The sequence below is a fragment of the Triplophysa dalaica genome, chromosome 9, assembly GCF_015846415.1.
Source record: "Triplophysa dalaica isolate WHDGS20190420 chromosome 9, ASM1584641v1, whole genome shotgun sequence".
Lineage (NCBI taxonomy): Eukaryota > Metazoa > Chordata > Actinopteri > Cypriniformes > Nemacheilidae > Triplophysa > Triplophysa dalaica.
The window spans coordinates 22,579,101-22,596,881 of NC_079550.1; the positions used below are offsets into that span (position 1 = coordinate 22,579,101).

General features: G+C 37.4%; 1 protein-coding gene across 2 annotated transcripts in view; it reads left to right on the forward strand.

The window, feature by feature from the left end:
* rsrc1 (arginine/serine-rich coiled-coil 1) overlaps window positions 1-17,781 on the forward strand; it is a 95,028-nt gene that overhangs the window by 60,980 nt on the left and 16,267 nt on the right. Inside the window, exon 7 of one of the 2 annotated variants that reach the window (XM_056755940.1) lies at window positions 11,692-11,757. The exons of the other annotated variant lie outside the window; for it this stretch is intronic. Coding sequence (XP_056611918.1) covers window positions 11,692-11,757 — 66 coding nt within the window. The remainder of the gene's footprint in view (window positions 1-11,691; window positions 11,758-17,781) is intronic. 2 annotated transcript variants of the gene reach the window in all.

Below are 17,781 nucleotides of genomic sequence, written 5' to 3' on the forward strand. Positions count from 1 at the left end.
GCGCAGAAACCTCTCACAGCTGTGTAAGTGTACCACTCTTCACATCAATGGCAACCATAAAACAAAAAAATACAACAAACTCTTTGAAACCACAAAGATGAATGAACATTAAGCACAAACAAGTATTTTTTCTTTACTGAAAAACACTTAAAATAACTCTAAATTTCTAAATGTACTGCCTAAATGCAGTCTTATGCAAAACATGCTAATGACTGAAAATCCCCCTGAACCAGTCGTGTAAAATTAACTTGTTTATATTAAGTAAACTCAACAATAGGTCCAATATTATGGGGTTTTGCGTTCTTCTCAACAATGTTAAGGTGACCTGTCAAACACTTGTTAAGTAACTCACGTTAATTCAGTTACTTGCATTCTTTATGCACTGTGAACAAGGATGAGTGAAGTAAAACTAACAGCAGCGACAGTTAATTTCTTTGAGTGCGGAAGTCAAGCAGGCAAATAGTGTTTTTCTTTTTTCCCTTTCTCTATAAACCCTGTTGAGAAGTGTGTGCTTGAAGTGCTTTCTCCTGTAGGAGAGACCGTTGTGTTCTCAGCAGCACACAGTTCTCTTCTCACTTATGAGTCAGGATGAGAGGAGGTTAAAACAATAGCCCTCAGCCAGAGACGAACAGAGATGTTCTGATGCTGAGTGGGATGGAATGGAGTGATAAGAAGGACGAGGGCGCAAGAAGGACCCAGAGAAGAGGCAGTGTTATTGTTGTTGTTGTTTTTCTTTGTTTTCTGATAGCTTCTATAACGTCTTCTGACACCTTTGCATCCAGCTTGTCGATGGCACCCTGTTTACAGAGATTTTCTTTCGGATCCTGCACCTTCCCCTTAAATTGACTTTATGTATTTTGACGATCATCTGTCATACTTGTCTGAGCACAAGTATTTTTACCTCTTTTCCCCAAATATATGGTTTCTTTTTTCCTGGAGAGACATTGGGATCCAGCACTCAGAGTTTGGTAGATAAAAGGCTTGGAATCTCTAGCAGAATCTCTGCTCCGCCATTGAAAATCCTCCAACACACTGACAAAGCTGTCAGGCATCATTTGGCTTTTAACGGCTATGGTAAACTTCGCCCGCCACTGTCAATTAAGGAGGGCCGTAGCCCAGTGCTTTCAGGTGCTGTCAAAAACCTTTCCCCTATAAGATAAACTACACAATCATTTGCCAGATGATAAGAGTAGATGAACGCAGGCCAAACACAAAGCAAAATGATGATCTTCTGAACTTAGCATTGTTTTTCATGGTCAATGCTCACAAGAAAAAAAACAAAAGGGCTTTTTGACTACATTTAGTCATTTAGCGGATGCTAACTCTCGCTAGGTCTCATATAGCCTACCACGGTATACAAAGCTAAGGTTTTTTTATTCATGTAGAAGGACTAGAGAACAACTGCGTGGACATCAAATATACACTTGTAAACTCTACCATGTAGTTACATGCTCCTCTGGTCATGATGCTTACCGGTACGGCTGGAGAAGATTATTTACCAAAATTGAAAATGATGGTTTTGAAATCATTGTTTATTCTAAAATGAATTTATATTCTATTGCTTAATTTTAGTTTTTGCTTAAAGTCCCCATGAACCAGAAGTTGCGATCGTTTCTACTTCTGTATTTTGACGCATGTCTGAGTGAAATTTGGCGGTTTATACATCCAATCAAATCGCAGAGAAAGCCGAAAACCACGGCCTCTATTTTTCTCATTCCAAATTCCAATTCACTCGAAAATGCGTCAAAATACGTTATTAAAAATGAACACAACTTTAGAAAATATGTTTACATGTTGAACTATGAAACTGAAGCAGATTGTCTTCATTTAATCAAAAGTCAATTTCCAGTTGAAATAACGCAGAAGTTAAAATTTTGATTTTATAAAAGACACAAATGGGTTAATGGAGAAATTGATTTGACCTGGGGAATCTCTGTATTTCACAGCTCAATGACCTTGTAAGTCATCAGTAATGTAGGTTAAGCTACAAAGCTGAAATAACTGTGATATAATGACCGCTTACAGTGAATACTCTGCATGGGGTCAATGAACGCGCCGGCGCAATTTGGTAAATTTTTCCACGTTGCAACTGATTGTACTTCAAATAGCCTACTCGTTTTTTATCATACAGAAACACGAACACCAATTTCATTGGTAACTAAAGGGTCTACTTTATTTGTGTAAACTCAGAATAACAACAAAACTTTTTTATTTTTTATTAATAAAGAAAGTTTAGTTACATACTGTACCTGCAGATGCTTTAACAGGTTTTGCACTGGACTGGAATATTTCCACCTTTATCGGATTACTGTATGAAATAATTTTGACACATATTTTTTCTGTAATTGAATTAGTGACGTTGAATGTAATTGAACTAAATACTGTGTAATGTATACAATGAAATTTTAACTTTAAAATGCATGCATGAATGTATCCTTTACTTTACTTTACTAATCATTTTGTACTTTAATGAGTTCATAAGAGAACTTTTATATTATTTATTTGAATGAATGAAGAGCCGTTTCATGTCTATCCTTGAATCACTTAACTAATCAAGTCTGATGTAGGATATAGAAAATAATTAGTATTTAGTAATGAGATCATTTTTGGAGAGAGTAATTTGTACTGTAATCTTATAATATTATATGTAATTAGTTACTAGTAATTAATTACTTTTTCAGAGTAACTTACCCAACACAGAAACTATTCAGATTCAACCCTCTTTGTTACCATTAACATTTTCATAAGCGACAGTAATTTAATTACACATTTTTCCTCAGTAACCGTAACAAATACTTTTCATTGTTACACAGTGCTGTGATAAATAAAGATGATATAAAATGCCTTAGCAAAGATTATTTACGATGTCATTGCGCTCGTGCTGTCTCTAGATGAAGGTAAGAGCAGCGAGTTGACAGTAAAACTTACCATGAATTACCAAGAAAACAATACGTGACATATATGAGCATGTTTATGCTTACTCAAAATTATAAGCATATTTAGACCGAAGTGTTGTATTTATATAAGGTCAAGTTTAATCGCTATATTGCCATATTGTTTTGAGCAGCGTCACATCTGTTATACACTACTCATCGGTGATGGTAAATTTGAAAAGACCATCCACATATATCTTCATCTTTTCCTGATCCCAACATTCTTATGGGCACCATTTCGTCTATTGATCCCATCGGCAGCATTTAGAAGGGGGTGGGTGGCCTTCGGTAGAGAATATTCACCGTGCTGCAGATGTTCATGAATAATGTCCATCCCCTGCCGCACCCAGTGAAAAGGCCGCCTGGAGAATTGGGATTGCTGGGGGTGTGGTGGGAAGGACACAGGCTAGATGAATTACACTTAGGGGGGATCTGACAGCCTGTGCTGAGCTTTGTGATCATTCCAAACTTCTAATAATCTCCCTTACCTACCTCATCTCAGCTGTAATGAAAGAGAATAGGTGATTGCACCCCGGGCTATGTTTCCCGCCTAATGACTTCTCCAAAGGCAACGCAACCGCAGACAAAATCTACTTTGAATAAGCTGTGAATTGGGTTTGACAATGCGATAGACTGTGACACCGGTTCTGTAGCAAAACAGAATCAGTGCTAATTGATGATCAATATTTGAAGCAATGTGATGAGAATAAGGTGATGAGAAGACAGGCAGAAGTGAGCTCTTCCATGGTGTGGGGCCTTGTCTCTGTTTTATAGCAACCTGCAGATTATGTTTCACTTTCTCAGCACATCTCCTGTTCTTCTGATTTGCATCTCTCACTGTAGGTATGGCTCTCTGGCCTCAATAGCCTTGATTGACAGCTTACCCGGGAACTTGACACTGCAATTAGGATGTAATATAACGTAGAAAGAAAAAGAGCTTCTCACCCCGGCTTACTTGCAGAAGCTTGGGTGAGCACGATTTCAAGACCCCGTCCCTTTGTGTGGGGTGTTGGGTAAGTGTCAGGCCTGGTCCCGCTGTGACCCACTGAGCCATACAAGACTTATACCCTCAAGTGAGATCATTCACTTTTTTTTCCTCTTCTCTTTTACGTGTATCCATCTCTCTTTTCTCTCTTAAGAGCAGAGGTTAAATTGGGCCGGGGCATAGGATGACCCTCTCCCTGCATGTGTGCGGCTCTTCTGGTGTTACCGTCGTGCCCCAGTATAAATCTGAAGTTTAAGTAACAATTGACCTTTTTTGTAAGTGCATACACTTACCTTGATAATCACGCAAAAACGGGTCTTTATGCAGTGTAGTAACCCAACTCACAGTCGTACACTAGAATCATTCCGAAGTGATCATCCCTATGGCCAACTCTCTTCGAAGAGTAAAGCTCTTGAGGTGTATTTGGACTAAGTGACGTTTTGTATGGCGTCCCATTCCCAAAGGGCCCTTCGAAGGGAGATATAGGCCCCATTCACATTTCGCATCTTTACAGCACGCATATCCGTTATTTCTTTTAAATTACTGCAAATTAGCACCTGATGAAAAATGCATTTAAACACATTCGTATTTTTAGAGAAATGTTGTTAATATTGTATATGATATCATCCACCCGCGACCCACCCGCAATTAATCTGAATGTATTTTTTTATTACCCGACCCGTGGATCATCCGCAGCGCCCACGAATTTAACCGCCATCCGCACATCACTAACGCACACCGCAGGTCATTTGAAGAGAAAGAGGCGCGGCTCGTGTTCTGCACGTGGTATTGGACGCAAAATGTGAATCTGGGCGTATTCTGTTTGAAGCGCACCGCGTCTCTGCATTCCTTTTGCAATGCGCTGCCAACATTTGCGAGCTGTAGATATGACGTGTGGTAATGTTTCTCGTCCGGTGCGCACTTTCATTTTAACGTTTCTAGTCATAATGCGCTGTTTGTGAAGCACTTAAAGTGCATTCAAGCATTAATGGGTCATCTCAATCATTGTGAATGTTGTATGAAGTTTTGACTGGACATACATGCAATCCTGTGGACATTAAGATGAAGAGATTTGGCCTACAGAAAGATTTTATTCTTATCACATATCAGCTTTGTAAACTGCTGGCAACTGGAATGAGTTTGATCAGCGTTTCATAGCAAGGCCTCTCTCAATTTATATTTGACAATTTGTCAATGAATAAGATTATAAACTTTGTATATCAAAATCCCCCACAGAGCCCCGCCACCAAACAAATGCCAATTTAATCCCTGCGTAAGAGTATTTGTTCAGGATATGATCATGAGGTGTCAAAAATACTGTGCTTTGAGTAAGGACATACAGATATGAAGAGCTTTGTTTTGACTTTCCATGTGGCAAAAAGTATTTGTATGTCGGTACAAATGGGATTTCTAACCCAGAAATGTTGACTCGTCTGACTCTTCAGTAAAGTATATTTTTCAGTCAGACTCGTGGAACCGCTGCACTCATTCAGCTGTTGGAGGCTTTAAGCGACATTGACTTTGACTCGCAGCAGATGCAATGAAGAAAGCGACAGACAGGCCTACGCACATATCTCTAAACCGCTCATGAATAAAACAGCCTCGTTCAACCAAAGTCTCATGTGGACATGATGAAAACCCAAACTCTCTCACTGCTTTGTTTCTGCGTCGAAATATCCATTTTTTCACTGCGCAAATTAAAGAATCCTTTTCAAATTATTCCCAGATTGACGCTGTCCAATTTTAGGCAAAGTGCGGAAATTAGCCCGCGGTGATGCGTACGCGAAAGTGGAATATTTAATATTTGTTTAGGGTTTAGCGCTTTTTCCCTCTCCGCCGAGTCTCTTGGGCCTAATTCCAAAATAACACAACCTTCTACACATGTAATTAATTAATTACTCTTGGTGATTGTGCTTTTCATATCTTCGTGGAGCCTGTCTCTCATTTATTTATTTATTTTCGTCAGTGGATGTTTGTCAGGGGTCTGGTTTGACCACAGAAGAAAACATCGGATTATATAGAGCCATTGATCTCCAAGACTGGCTCCACAGTCAGCATCTAAAACACAAATCCAATGAGACAACTTTTTGTGAATAATTTATCATATTGATACAGTACATCTCAGTTTCTAATTGTTTAGTTTGTTAATATTTTATGAATATCATTTAAGCCGTATGTGAAGGGTTTCTTTTCCTCTATTTAGTCAGAAGTGTAGCAGGAATATACAAAACGTCCAATGTAGTTTATTTGCGACTGCAGTTTGTTTATGTACTGGGCATGCGAAGTTACAACGTACATTTAACGGATGGTTTAAAGATAATTCAAGCGTATCTAAGGATTATTTTCTCATGGATGATTTGAAGCTATTTTCAGCTTGCTTAATTTCGCTGCTGTTCCCGTTTCTCATTCTACAAATTAAATTCATGCCGAAGTCAAATTTCCCTCATGCAAATTATGCCTAACAAGATGTACAAGGACTGGTTTTAATCGTGCTGTTCACACAGGCTGCTCACTGTCACTGGAGTCTCAGCATAAAGAGATGGAGAAATGCTACCTGCCATCTAGTGGTGATGAGAGGTACTACATCTTGCCAGTACCATGTGACCTATTGCCCTCATTATTCCGGTCCCCTGTGATGGAGCATCTGTGTTAAATTTTTAAATACATAATTGTATTCTCCTTTTTACTTTCCTATTCAGATCAGCATGTGACGGATACAAACTAATTGTCAGATTATTATGCCATAATTAATGTTTGTAGTCTATATCTGTCTTTATCATTGACACACATAATTGATTAGTGTAAGTAATGGGGGGGGGCTTGTAGATCGTGAACGCACTAGTTAAGCTTTACCCCACTTTTTGTACTGTTTTAACACTACCGCTTCATGGTGAATCTCAGAAAACAATGCACGGTGGGCAGTAAAAATGATTGCATCACCATGGCAACATCATTTGAGATTGCCCAAATTTGTTGCAATTTAGCATCTTCCCCTCGTTCTTTCTTCCCCTCCGTGTGCATGTCTACGCTTTTGCCTGTCTCAAATGAACTGTTGTGTGCACCAAATTTCATGACGATTTGAGAATACAGACAGCCAAAAAAAAAATGCAAATATAGTATTCAAATTTCACACATTCACATTGTAACACCATCACACATTATTTCACAATTTTATATCAGCTATGTTTCTACACTATTCTGACCAAGACTGAAATGATTATAGTTAGAAATCATTAGAAATGATATATAATGAAATATTAGTGGACTGTTTTAATGCATGTTGTGAGCAGGGATGTGCCGATACCTCTTTTCTTTTGACGATTGGATTCTGACACCTAAATTCTGCCGATATCAATCCGATACTAGCACTGTTTTTTCCTGATCAATCTTTGAACATATTTGTATCTTTTATTAAGAAGCGGCTTGTACTAAAGCGTTTTTACTTTTAAGGACATTTTCAAATATCTATACTTTCTGAGTGATTTTACTTTGGTGAAAAGATGCTTCTCTGCATTTTAGTGTTGAAATTCTTAAGGTAAGAAGACCTTTGCGACACTGGCGTTTGTCTTCTTTACTCATCAAGGCTGTGATGTCTGATCTCTTCCCCAGAGCCTTAACATACAACAAACTGTGTAGACTTGAAATGTGTTGAATACGATTTGTGCATACGATCTGCGCATATGATCTGCTTTTTTCTGTCGTCTTTCTAAACTGGAGCACACACACATGCATCCGCTAATGTCACACTAACGTGAAATAAGACTTCAGTATGTCCCAATGGACAACATGTTAACACCGTCTGAGTCATAACCTAACTCATGTTTAGTGCTCACCATGTAGGACATAATCAATTTGTGAACAAGTGACTTCACTCTTAAGTCGCACTTGAATATTTGTGGCAAAAGCCAACAAAACATTGTATGGGACAAATGATCTATAATTATTTTATGCCAAAAATCATTAGAATATTAAGTAAAGATTATGTTCAATGAAAATAGTTTGTAAAAAACTTCAAAATATATAAAAAACTTTATTTTTGTGAATGGATGCATGAAAAACCACAAAAAAAATGGCCAGAAACACGCATACTAACTTCATCCCATAAATAAACAGCTTGGGCGGAGCATCCGTTAACTCTTCCCCTTCACATGTCAGTCTGCGGCTAGTTTCGTTTCAAAATGCAACGGCTGTTTTTATACATCCAATCCATTTTTAGTAAAAAATCCACTCGTGTCCCCCTTTGAAATTCCTTTTCACTCGTAAATGCATCAGAATACGGAAATAAAAATGATCTTAACTTCTGGTTCATGGGGACTTATTAAGGGGACTAATATCAAGCCCTGCATTGACGTAAAGCGTATTTATTTAGCTTTCAGATTATTTGTAAATCTCAACTTCGAAAAATTGGACCATTTGGGTTTTGTTGTGCAGGATCATGAATGTGGTCCTGAAACGGATACAGGTGTAATGTTTCGCAATGAAAGGTCTTATTGGAATGTATGCGACTTTTGCATCATTTCCTGAAAAGTCACGAATTAGATTGAACGAGTGGACATCGATCAGAACATACTGTTCACTAGTGTTGTCACGGTACCACATTTTGGACTTCGATACAACACCTAAGATACGTTTTTCGATACCATGCAAAAAAACATACAGGAAGTATTTAAATAAAATATGAGGAAATTTAACATAATCTGTTATTTTATTTTTACTCTTACAACTTACCTTGCTTTTTGAGCATGTCTTCCCCCTAATTTAAAAATTACTTGTCACCACAGAGACCTACATATGAGTGTCATGTATCAATCTATGCTGGTAATGTTGGCCTGTAACATAAGCTATCTGTCACTTTTAAAGTTCTTTAAACGGGTCGGGATGTCTGTTGGTGAAATGCTTTGGCAAACTGATTATTTTGGCACTTTTGGTCCGCAGACTTTGCACAGACAGACTTTGTTTGCACTTTTGCGCATGTTTAACCCGGCTATAATGCCCCTTTGCGCATCTGCTTCAATGACAAGCCGTGAATAGACGGAAGAGGCACTTATGTTTGCCGCCATGATTTTCATTTCGTCGTCACCCCAAAATCTACAGCACAAATATGAGGAAAGAAAGTTGTGTGTCCACTGACAGAAGAGAGCGTTGAGTGCACATGCACAAATGGACGCATTTCAGGGTGCGTTTTCTCTGAAACGTGTGCGTCATTAATGTACCGCTTCCAAATAAATGTGAAATTTATTTCGACTGTCACTTACACCTATTTTTAAATCAGAACTTGAGTTTGGTTATTCACGATTCATTGTGTGATTTCATGGAGCATTGTCGCGCATCGTTTTTTAATAAACTCTTTTCAGACCTTTTTAAACAGCCAAGACAAACACAAACAAATAGGATCACGTTCTTCAACGCCTCTCCCTTTCTGATTTTGCGCGGTATCACTTACACTCTCACGTACGAATTTGTATTTTGCAAGCACACGCTTGCATTCAATAACCTCTCACATGTCTGCTTAATATAATTTGGGGGGCCGGTAACTTCCTTCAGCCTGCAGTATTACAAAAATGAATTGCTGCTGTCGAGCAGAAAAAGGAAGTGGGTGAAGGTTGAGTAGGTGTTGCATGCAGCTCCGCTGTAGTGCTTTAATCAGATTGGGCTAAAGTGCTTTATTCAATTTAAATTGTGGGTCCCTCTGTGCCCGTGTTTGTGTGACACACTACCACTCCATCAATCATGTAATATTAATGGCTCTCACTGATTTCTTTCTGATTGTTTGCGCTATTGCGTTCAATTCTAACAGACCGCCGCTGCTAATTGACCCTGGAGGAAGGAGGGGCATGCATTTGTGTGAGGCTGAGCGCATATGCATCCATATTTATCTGTGAAGACTCATAAACAGACAAAGATCGTTTCATGAAACGTAGACATGCATGCCTACATGACTCCAGGGGCCCGAAGCTGCAATTACATACATAATCGCAATTGGGTTTCAACGAAGGCTCCTTTATCTGTCCTGCCAGCCAAACTGGAATGAAGTGTAGATGAAGTGAGTCTTAAGCTTACTGCTGCAAGTAGGGCCTGTGCTAGCTAATGCCATTAGTATGTCTCCAGCTCTACTTAAGCTGCCAACATGCCATGAAATATATATCTTTAATAAGTCTTGGTATCTCCAATGGCATTACATGGCATTTGATGAGCATACCGCATGCACACAGATCACCCGTTAACAGTTTGAATAAGGCTTTAGCATGCACATGTCATGAACACAAATGTCATACAAGTGTAATTCAACTAGCTTTTCGTCTCTGTCCTTCCAAAACCTCAGATTAATGATTAAATGTTGTCAGAGTTGACAAGCACATTCTAATACTTTTTATTGGTTAGATATTTGCAAAACCCAATGACAAACATAAAGGGTAACTAATAGCATGTTAACACGATGAAAAAGCAGAAAAGTTTCACGTACACATGATAGCGTTATCAAAATGTTCTGCATTTAATAAAAACGCATTATTATGCATGCCTGGCCTGTGGATGGCGCTGTTGCGCTATAAAGAAACACTATGTGCCTGTGGACGTACGCATACCTGTTTTAAGGTAAAATTGATTTTAATATACTATGTCTGCGTGTATGTATGTTTAAAGTTTGTGTATGTAAATACTATGTCTCCACCGGCCATAGTGGTGCAGTAAATCTACTTTTTACAACCATGCAGCATGGAGGCCGTCATTATTGTTTGAGGAATACTCACACATGCCTACAGTACATACTGAATGCGTAATACGCATATGTATGACTTCATCGTTTTTGGAAAACGTTTCCTCAGAGTTTACTCGTCGTTTCCAAAAACCTGCACTTTGAGACCCGTTTTCGAAAGTTTGTGTTTTTCAGTCCTCAAAAAAGCCATTGTGGTGAAAATGAACAGTCAAAACGCATAAAAAGTTTTCCGTTGAAAACGACCTCGTGTTAACTTCCTCTCGTAGGAATGAATTATGACAAGAAATATAAATCCCAAAATGTGGACATACGAGAGGATTCAGAAGGACAACATTATTTAGTTTCTGAGTGTAGACACTAGATGTTAAGACACTCACAAAACCTCGTGTAGAGAATCTCAATGACACTACAGTACTCTACTGTAATATGTAAACTTTCATACTAAACAGAAACTTCTGAGATGTTTGTTATTTATTCTTTTATGGTAACGCACACTGAATAAACCAGCTGTTTTTACAGGTCCCTTTGGCCGCATGTCCACACAAATCAAACTTAAACAATAGTGTTATTTATGTCAAATGGTCGTTTTACCTCTACGCGCATTTGTAGCGGCTTTCATCTATGATCAAGCCCCACAACCAGCCTTTAATGTTATTAAGGACTCAGTTTTGCATGACTTCCTTCATCAGCGAGTAAAAACAGCAATAAAGCTAAATTGCTCCTGGGAGACATGAACGCTTTAGAATAAATGGTGTGCGGGAACAGAGGTGTAATTAATTTACAGGCTGTATTGATAGTTCCCCTCACCGATTGCTAATTTCTTCTTCTCTGCTAACATCTGCATTGTTTGGAGGGCAGGAGAGAGAAATAATCAACAGACTAAATGAATTGCCGTAATGCATGTACACACTATAAAAAATTATCTTAAGCTTTTAATTCGAGTGCAGAAGATCTGTTTTATATGGTGTGCTGAGGAGATAAAGATGTATATCCGTGACTCGTTCTTGATTGTTGAATGAACTGCTCGCAACTTTTAACCTTTTCTGTCTTTATTGCAGCAAAAGCCGACGAAGTACTGAAAGCAAAGGAAAAGGTGGACGAGCAAAATAAAATAAAAGAGGAAGGTGAGTGTAGTGTTCCTGTTGCCCAATTGAAGCACTGTTGTCTTATTACGTTTAGATGCTGCCCTGTGATTGGCTAACTAGACATTTCTGTTTACTAACAATGGACCTTTTTCACGTTTACGCGGGTTTGAGATTGAAACAGTAAATACATATAAATTGTTCACAGCTGGCTCAGAATCTAAAATTAACTGAGGAAATCCGAATCGGCTTTATTCGCCAAGTGTCATGCGTATGCCAAATGAAATGTCCCCAGTCCAGTGTGAAACCCTTTGTTTGGAGATGGACATAAGGAGCTGCTCCAACAACCTGTCTATAATTCATCGACCAGGCATAACTTGTGAAGTGTTTGTTCTACTTTCGTCTTGAATGGCGAGGAACAGAATGCCTGCAGGGTAACTGCCTGAAAACTGCCCTTAAAAGCACCTTTAATTGGTTGTGTATTGATTCTTACAATTGCAGTATAATTGTAGTAATGGCAAAGTGTTGTTCTGGTGAGTTACAGTAGTTGTGTTTCATAAACAACACCACTTGACTGGCAGCTTCAGTGGTGTAGTGAGAAGGAAGGTTGACAAGTACTTTTGACACTATTGTCGCAAATTTGAATCTGCCATTCGCTGACCTCGCTCTTCTACATTTGCAATAACATATCAAATCTTACAGGCATTTATTCTCAACAAAGTGAAGAAAATATTTGAAAAAATGGCTAATGGCTACGATATATAAGCCGTGTCATCGGCATATTTATATTTCATTTAATTTATGCTAATATTAATTTGTATTCTTATTTTATAGTATAATAATTGAATTAAATGAATGATCTGTTGAATTGTATTGTATGTTCATTTTATGAAATAAACAATTTGTTGAATGGGTCCTGCAGTTCGGTCGCATTTAAAGAAAGCGTATGTTACATTGACATCTAGTGGTTGAACTTGGTATCGCAGTCTAAATATATTGGAGAAACAAGTTTAGCCAAGTAACACTTCTTCTCGGTTTCTTTTGATTGTTATCAGAATTAATCTACAGACACTCTAGTGTTTGTGAATGGTTACCGGAAGTTCCAGAAAAGTGTGCATGCAAAGTAAAGCTTGTTTATGTTGTTAAGATGAAACCATCTGTAATCACTTACATGCTATTATTATTGTATAATGTTCAAAAATACTTTGGACCTTGCTGTGTCAAAAAGGAAAGGCAGTTTAATTTATAAGGACTATGAATGAACCGGGTGGATTGGATTTGAAGAAGCAGCAGCGTGGAAGTCAATGCTGTAGCTTAAAATAGGGTTAAATTAATTTATCCATTCTTTATTAGGCGCTCTGAAAAATGAAGGACATATGTGGACAGTGAAAGTGAGTGGGTCCAAACACTAGCTGGTAAGTGATAGACGGGCAGAGTTTGGTACCTGGATGGCTGCAGACTCTAAATGGGTGGCTGGCTCCCTCCGCGTCATGTAAGATTGTTGTGTTAAACATATTAATTTAGAGTTTGTCTTTAAGTAATACTTCAGCCTACTGTAGGATATCTAGCCATAATAAAAGGGTTATTTTCACAGTCAGTAAACGTAAAGGTAAAGATGTATACTGAATTATCAGTAATTGTTTTGTTCACCTCAGTCTCACTTACTGTACGTGTTCTTATTTTCAACTTCTCATATTTTCTTATTCTCTCATTCTGTAAAGCATTGTTTGTCCACTTGATATAAGCATTGCCACACTGTACATGCTGCACTCCAGTCCACTCCAGAACGACATAATCTCACCCTTTACATCAACTGAGCTCTCCTAAATTCATTTCTTTCTTACACTCTTACATACAACCTGCTTAGTGCCAGAAGGCTCGTTCTTCACCCCTGCTTATTCTTTAGTAACCGGCAAAACTATTTCACAACATTTTCCAAATGTCATATGTTACTGACACTTAAGCACAAGATCAAGTTTCAGATCAAGTACCGTCTTTAAAAAGATTAGTTGTTCCAAGTACCACCTAATGACGGCTATAGAAAAATCACATGAATAAAGAATCAGATGAATCTTCATCTTCAGACCTGAAGATTGATAATACAAACACTTTATTATTTACCAGCTGATTTTAAACTAAAGCTTATTATAGTTCTGATTCGGCAGGTTTTAAAAGCAAATGCAGTAGAAATATCGACACATTTGGCTACTGCTGTTTGTGTCTGTCAGAGACTTGTGGTTTGTGAATGTAGATTTGAACACACTTTCCGAGTTAGACACTCAGTTAATAGACCAGTTCACACAACTTCATGGTCCGTGAACCACACACAGACAGAAGAGTGTTTTGCGCTGCACTTATTTTCTGTATTTTTAGTAACTCTTTCTCCTTCAAACCCTATTACAACTCCAAACCTCATTGTATTCTCTGACACAGAACCGTTCTGTCTGTCTTCATATGTTCTGCTCTGCTCTCGAGTCGGTGTGTGAATATAAAGCAAACGTGTACCCTTCAGCAGCCAGATCATATATTTTAATGAGGCGTATAATAGCATTTAACCCGTGTCATTAGAGCAGCCTGCACTTTCACCATGAAAAAGGGGGAAACTTTTCTTAATTATACCGCGTCGAAGCAGTCTTGGTTGGGTGTATCCTTTCTGTGGGTGCCTATTTTGTGGAATGATATGACCATTAAACATTCAGATGGAATTAACCCCCTACGCGCACACACACACACACACACACACACACACACACACACACACACACACACACAGCCCCCTAATCCATTAACTTCTGATCTCACTCTTAACAAGCTGTGTTGTCAATCACAAGATCTGTCTGTTGTAAGTGCTTAGTGTACGATAGTTATTTTTAGAAACAGACCGGTTTGATTTGAGCTCACCAAAAGTAGCTCCTGTTGTTAAATATTTAGTGCCGATCTATCATGAATATAAATGCTCCATAAACGAAGGTCTAAAGGTGGCTGACACCAAGACTAATGCTTACTAATGCTGAATGTGGGCTCACACTGACCTAAATGATTTAATTGCAGTGACTCCCATCTGTACTTAAGGGACACTTGAAAAAACACACTTGGCTTAATATTTGTTTTGCCAGACTGTCTTATCAGTGTTTTGGGGGACCAGGATTTGCGCAGCCCCTTGTTTAGAAGTGTTTGTAAGCACATTTGTTCTACAGTTCGATGATATTAATGTTGTACAAAAGATTTATGCACAGGTTTTTTGTTTTTACTTTGTACAGCAGAATATATAAAAATATGCATTTTAGGGTTGCGCGGTGTATCGGTGCTACGGTCGCATTGGATGCTAAAGCTTCAAAGTTTCAGACATGCGGCTCTGTTTTTCAAGCGGTAGTATTGTAGTGCTGTAGTTAATGTTGCAACATTCATTTGAACACTTTCATTTGTCTTTTTGCGGCGTTTCTCTCTTAAATGAATCCGTGTTGTGAACGATTCGTACGAGATAATGATTCAGTGAGTCAATCATCAAGACACTTGCTTCGTTCTTAAATGAATCAGATGTTTTGAATGAGTTTGTTTAATGATTCACGGACATTCACAAAAAAATTGCCGCCACCTACAGGCCGTTTTAGTCCCATTTAAAGTAAGCCTAACATTTTCCTCCATTTGCATTACTATAAATGCAATTTGTTGCACATTGATTAAATTTGTTACAATGTTAAAAAAGGTTCTTTAGTAGTTACTACAGTAAACATGGCTTAAATTACTAGACACTAGTGTTTTTAAATCTTCCCACAGTAAATATTAAAGTATGCTAATTTAGTCTGATATCACTAATATATGATGCCAATTAAAGATGTAATATTAACTCATCTATTTTCAAGTGTATTATATATTTTTGAGAAAGTGGTGCTTAATCTTCAACTTCAGAATTAAAGATCAGAAAGTCCACGATAAATAAAGATAAACAAGATGATTATGTTGCTCAACATTAGTTGAAATATTTAGCTTTAACGCATATTTCTATTCCATTCGTTTTAGAGTTTAAGCTTTATGAAATATCATATAATATAACGTAACATATATTAGTTAATTAATACTGTTCCAGAATGAAGTGGCACATAAATGAAGTGAAAAAAAATTCAGTGCTAAAAGACTTGATTTAATTTCAGATATTTCATCATTAATATAAAGTAAGACTCTGCACATGCGCAGGGTACACTCGTGGACGGGTGTTGGAGATTGGCGTGTTGGAGATTGTTTTTCTTGTTTTATTGCACACAAAAAATATTCTTCAGCATTAAGAAAAATAAATCCACTTCCGCCTAACTTGTTGACCAACATGCTTGTTATTTTTTTGGGGTTTACAACAAACAATGGCCTTTAGCTGTAGAAGCATCACGGTCAAGAAGTGTAACTGGTCACTCTCAATTGGCGTAGCCAGAATTTTTCATAAAAATATAATCATATACAGGAAATGAATGTGTAAATGAATCTGTAGAAGTCGCTTTGGATAAAAGTGTCTGCTAAATGACTAAATGTAATAAAAAAGAATCATCTTGTTATGGTTTTTAACCATTTTTACATAATTCATCAAAGATTATTAAGAAAAAAACGGTGTTTTCAGCATATGTCCCAATAAATGTTGCAAACAGGAATATAAATACATCTTTTGAGATAACTTTAATAAAATCTATTTTCGTATGTGTACCTTCCATCTAGGTGGATAAAATATTAACTATTTTAAATTCTTTGGCAGTAAACTAATTTGACATTTTGAAGAATCTTCAATCTTAAGTTTTTTTTTTTAATTGATGCAAATGTTATTTGTTAAGACACAAAATCGACATAAATATACTTGGTACATTTTGAAATATCTGATGCATGCTTTTTCAAATTATTTTTGATTTTCTCATCTTGCCAACCGTTTTGTCACTGACTCATTTACATAATACTTTTATCGTAGTATAATTCGACTGGTTTACTGTGGTACTGGATGTTATACTTGCTTACAGTACAGCTTGTGAAGTTGTAAAATATGTCCCTCTCTCAATTATCGCCACTTTTTGACACACTTGGATGATTAATTATAAGCAGGAATCTATGTAATGCATTAAAATTGGTGAAAAATTACTCACTGAACTTAAAAACCCAAATCCAGCAGCCTTCTCATCATTTCTGTGCCGTGGTGAGCCAAGCACTCACTGTTATGTTGACTACATCACTGCGAACGTGTGTCCCTGTCCTGTATTACCCCATATTATTTCAGTGTATATATATAAACATTGTTGGTTACCACAACTTTAAATGTTTTATGTCCTATAAAAAAGAACATGTTCTGTTACCTGTTAACTGTTGTGACCAGAGCATCAATAAAGCAACTTGAGGAAGACACGAGCAGTATTTCTTTCCTCTTTTTTTAACAAATAAAACGAGAAATCGTAGGTCATCACACCCACATTTTCTCTAAGGGAAATTAGTCTTAATGATAACTTGACATTAGAGTAATTCACTCACCCACATGTCATACAAGCTGTCTGTGTGTTTATATCTTCTGTCGTAAACAAATTGAGGCTTATGAGGAGGACTTTCTGGGACTCTTATCCATATGAACTTTAACGGGGGGCTGTTGGTTAAGGTCCAAATTTCTGTTTCATCGCAGCTTCAAAAGACTATATGACACCGCCGATGAATAAGCAAAACAATAAGTCCTTTTTAGGGATGTAATGATTCACCGTGAGCCGGTTGAAAATCAATTATATTATGTGACAATTCAAGCCAGTTGAGATATTATTTGAATCACAAAACATGTTTTGAACAGCAGGGGCCGCTGTGTTTACCGCAAACTTGGACAACGTGGATATGCTGATATTTCTTCATTGTAAAAAAATCTAATTAAAGCACTGACAAAGTCTTAGTATGTTTATTTTTAAGAGATTTTTGTATTATTCATTTTTATTTGATTTATAATTCGATTTTGGAATAAGTTCACAAAGAAACGTGCAGTATTTAAGAAATAATAAAAGGGCATTTGTTCATACCTAATTTGTCTCAACTCATTTTGTAAAAATAAACCGTGAATGAATT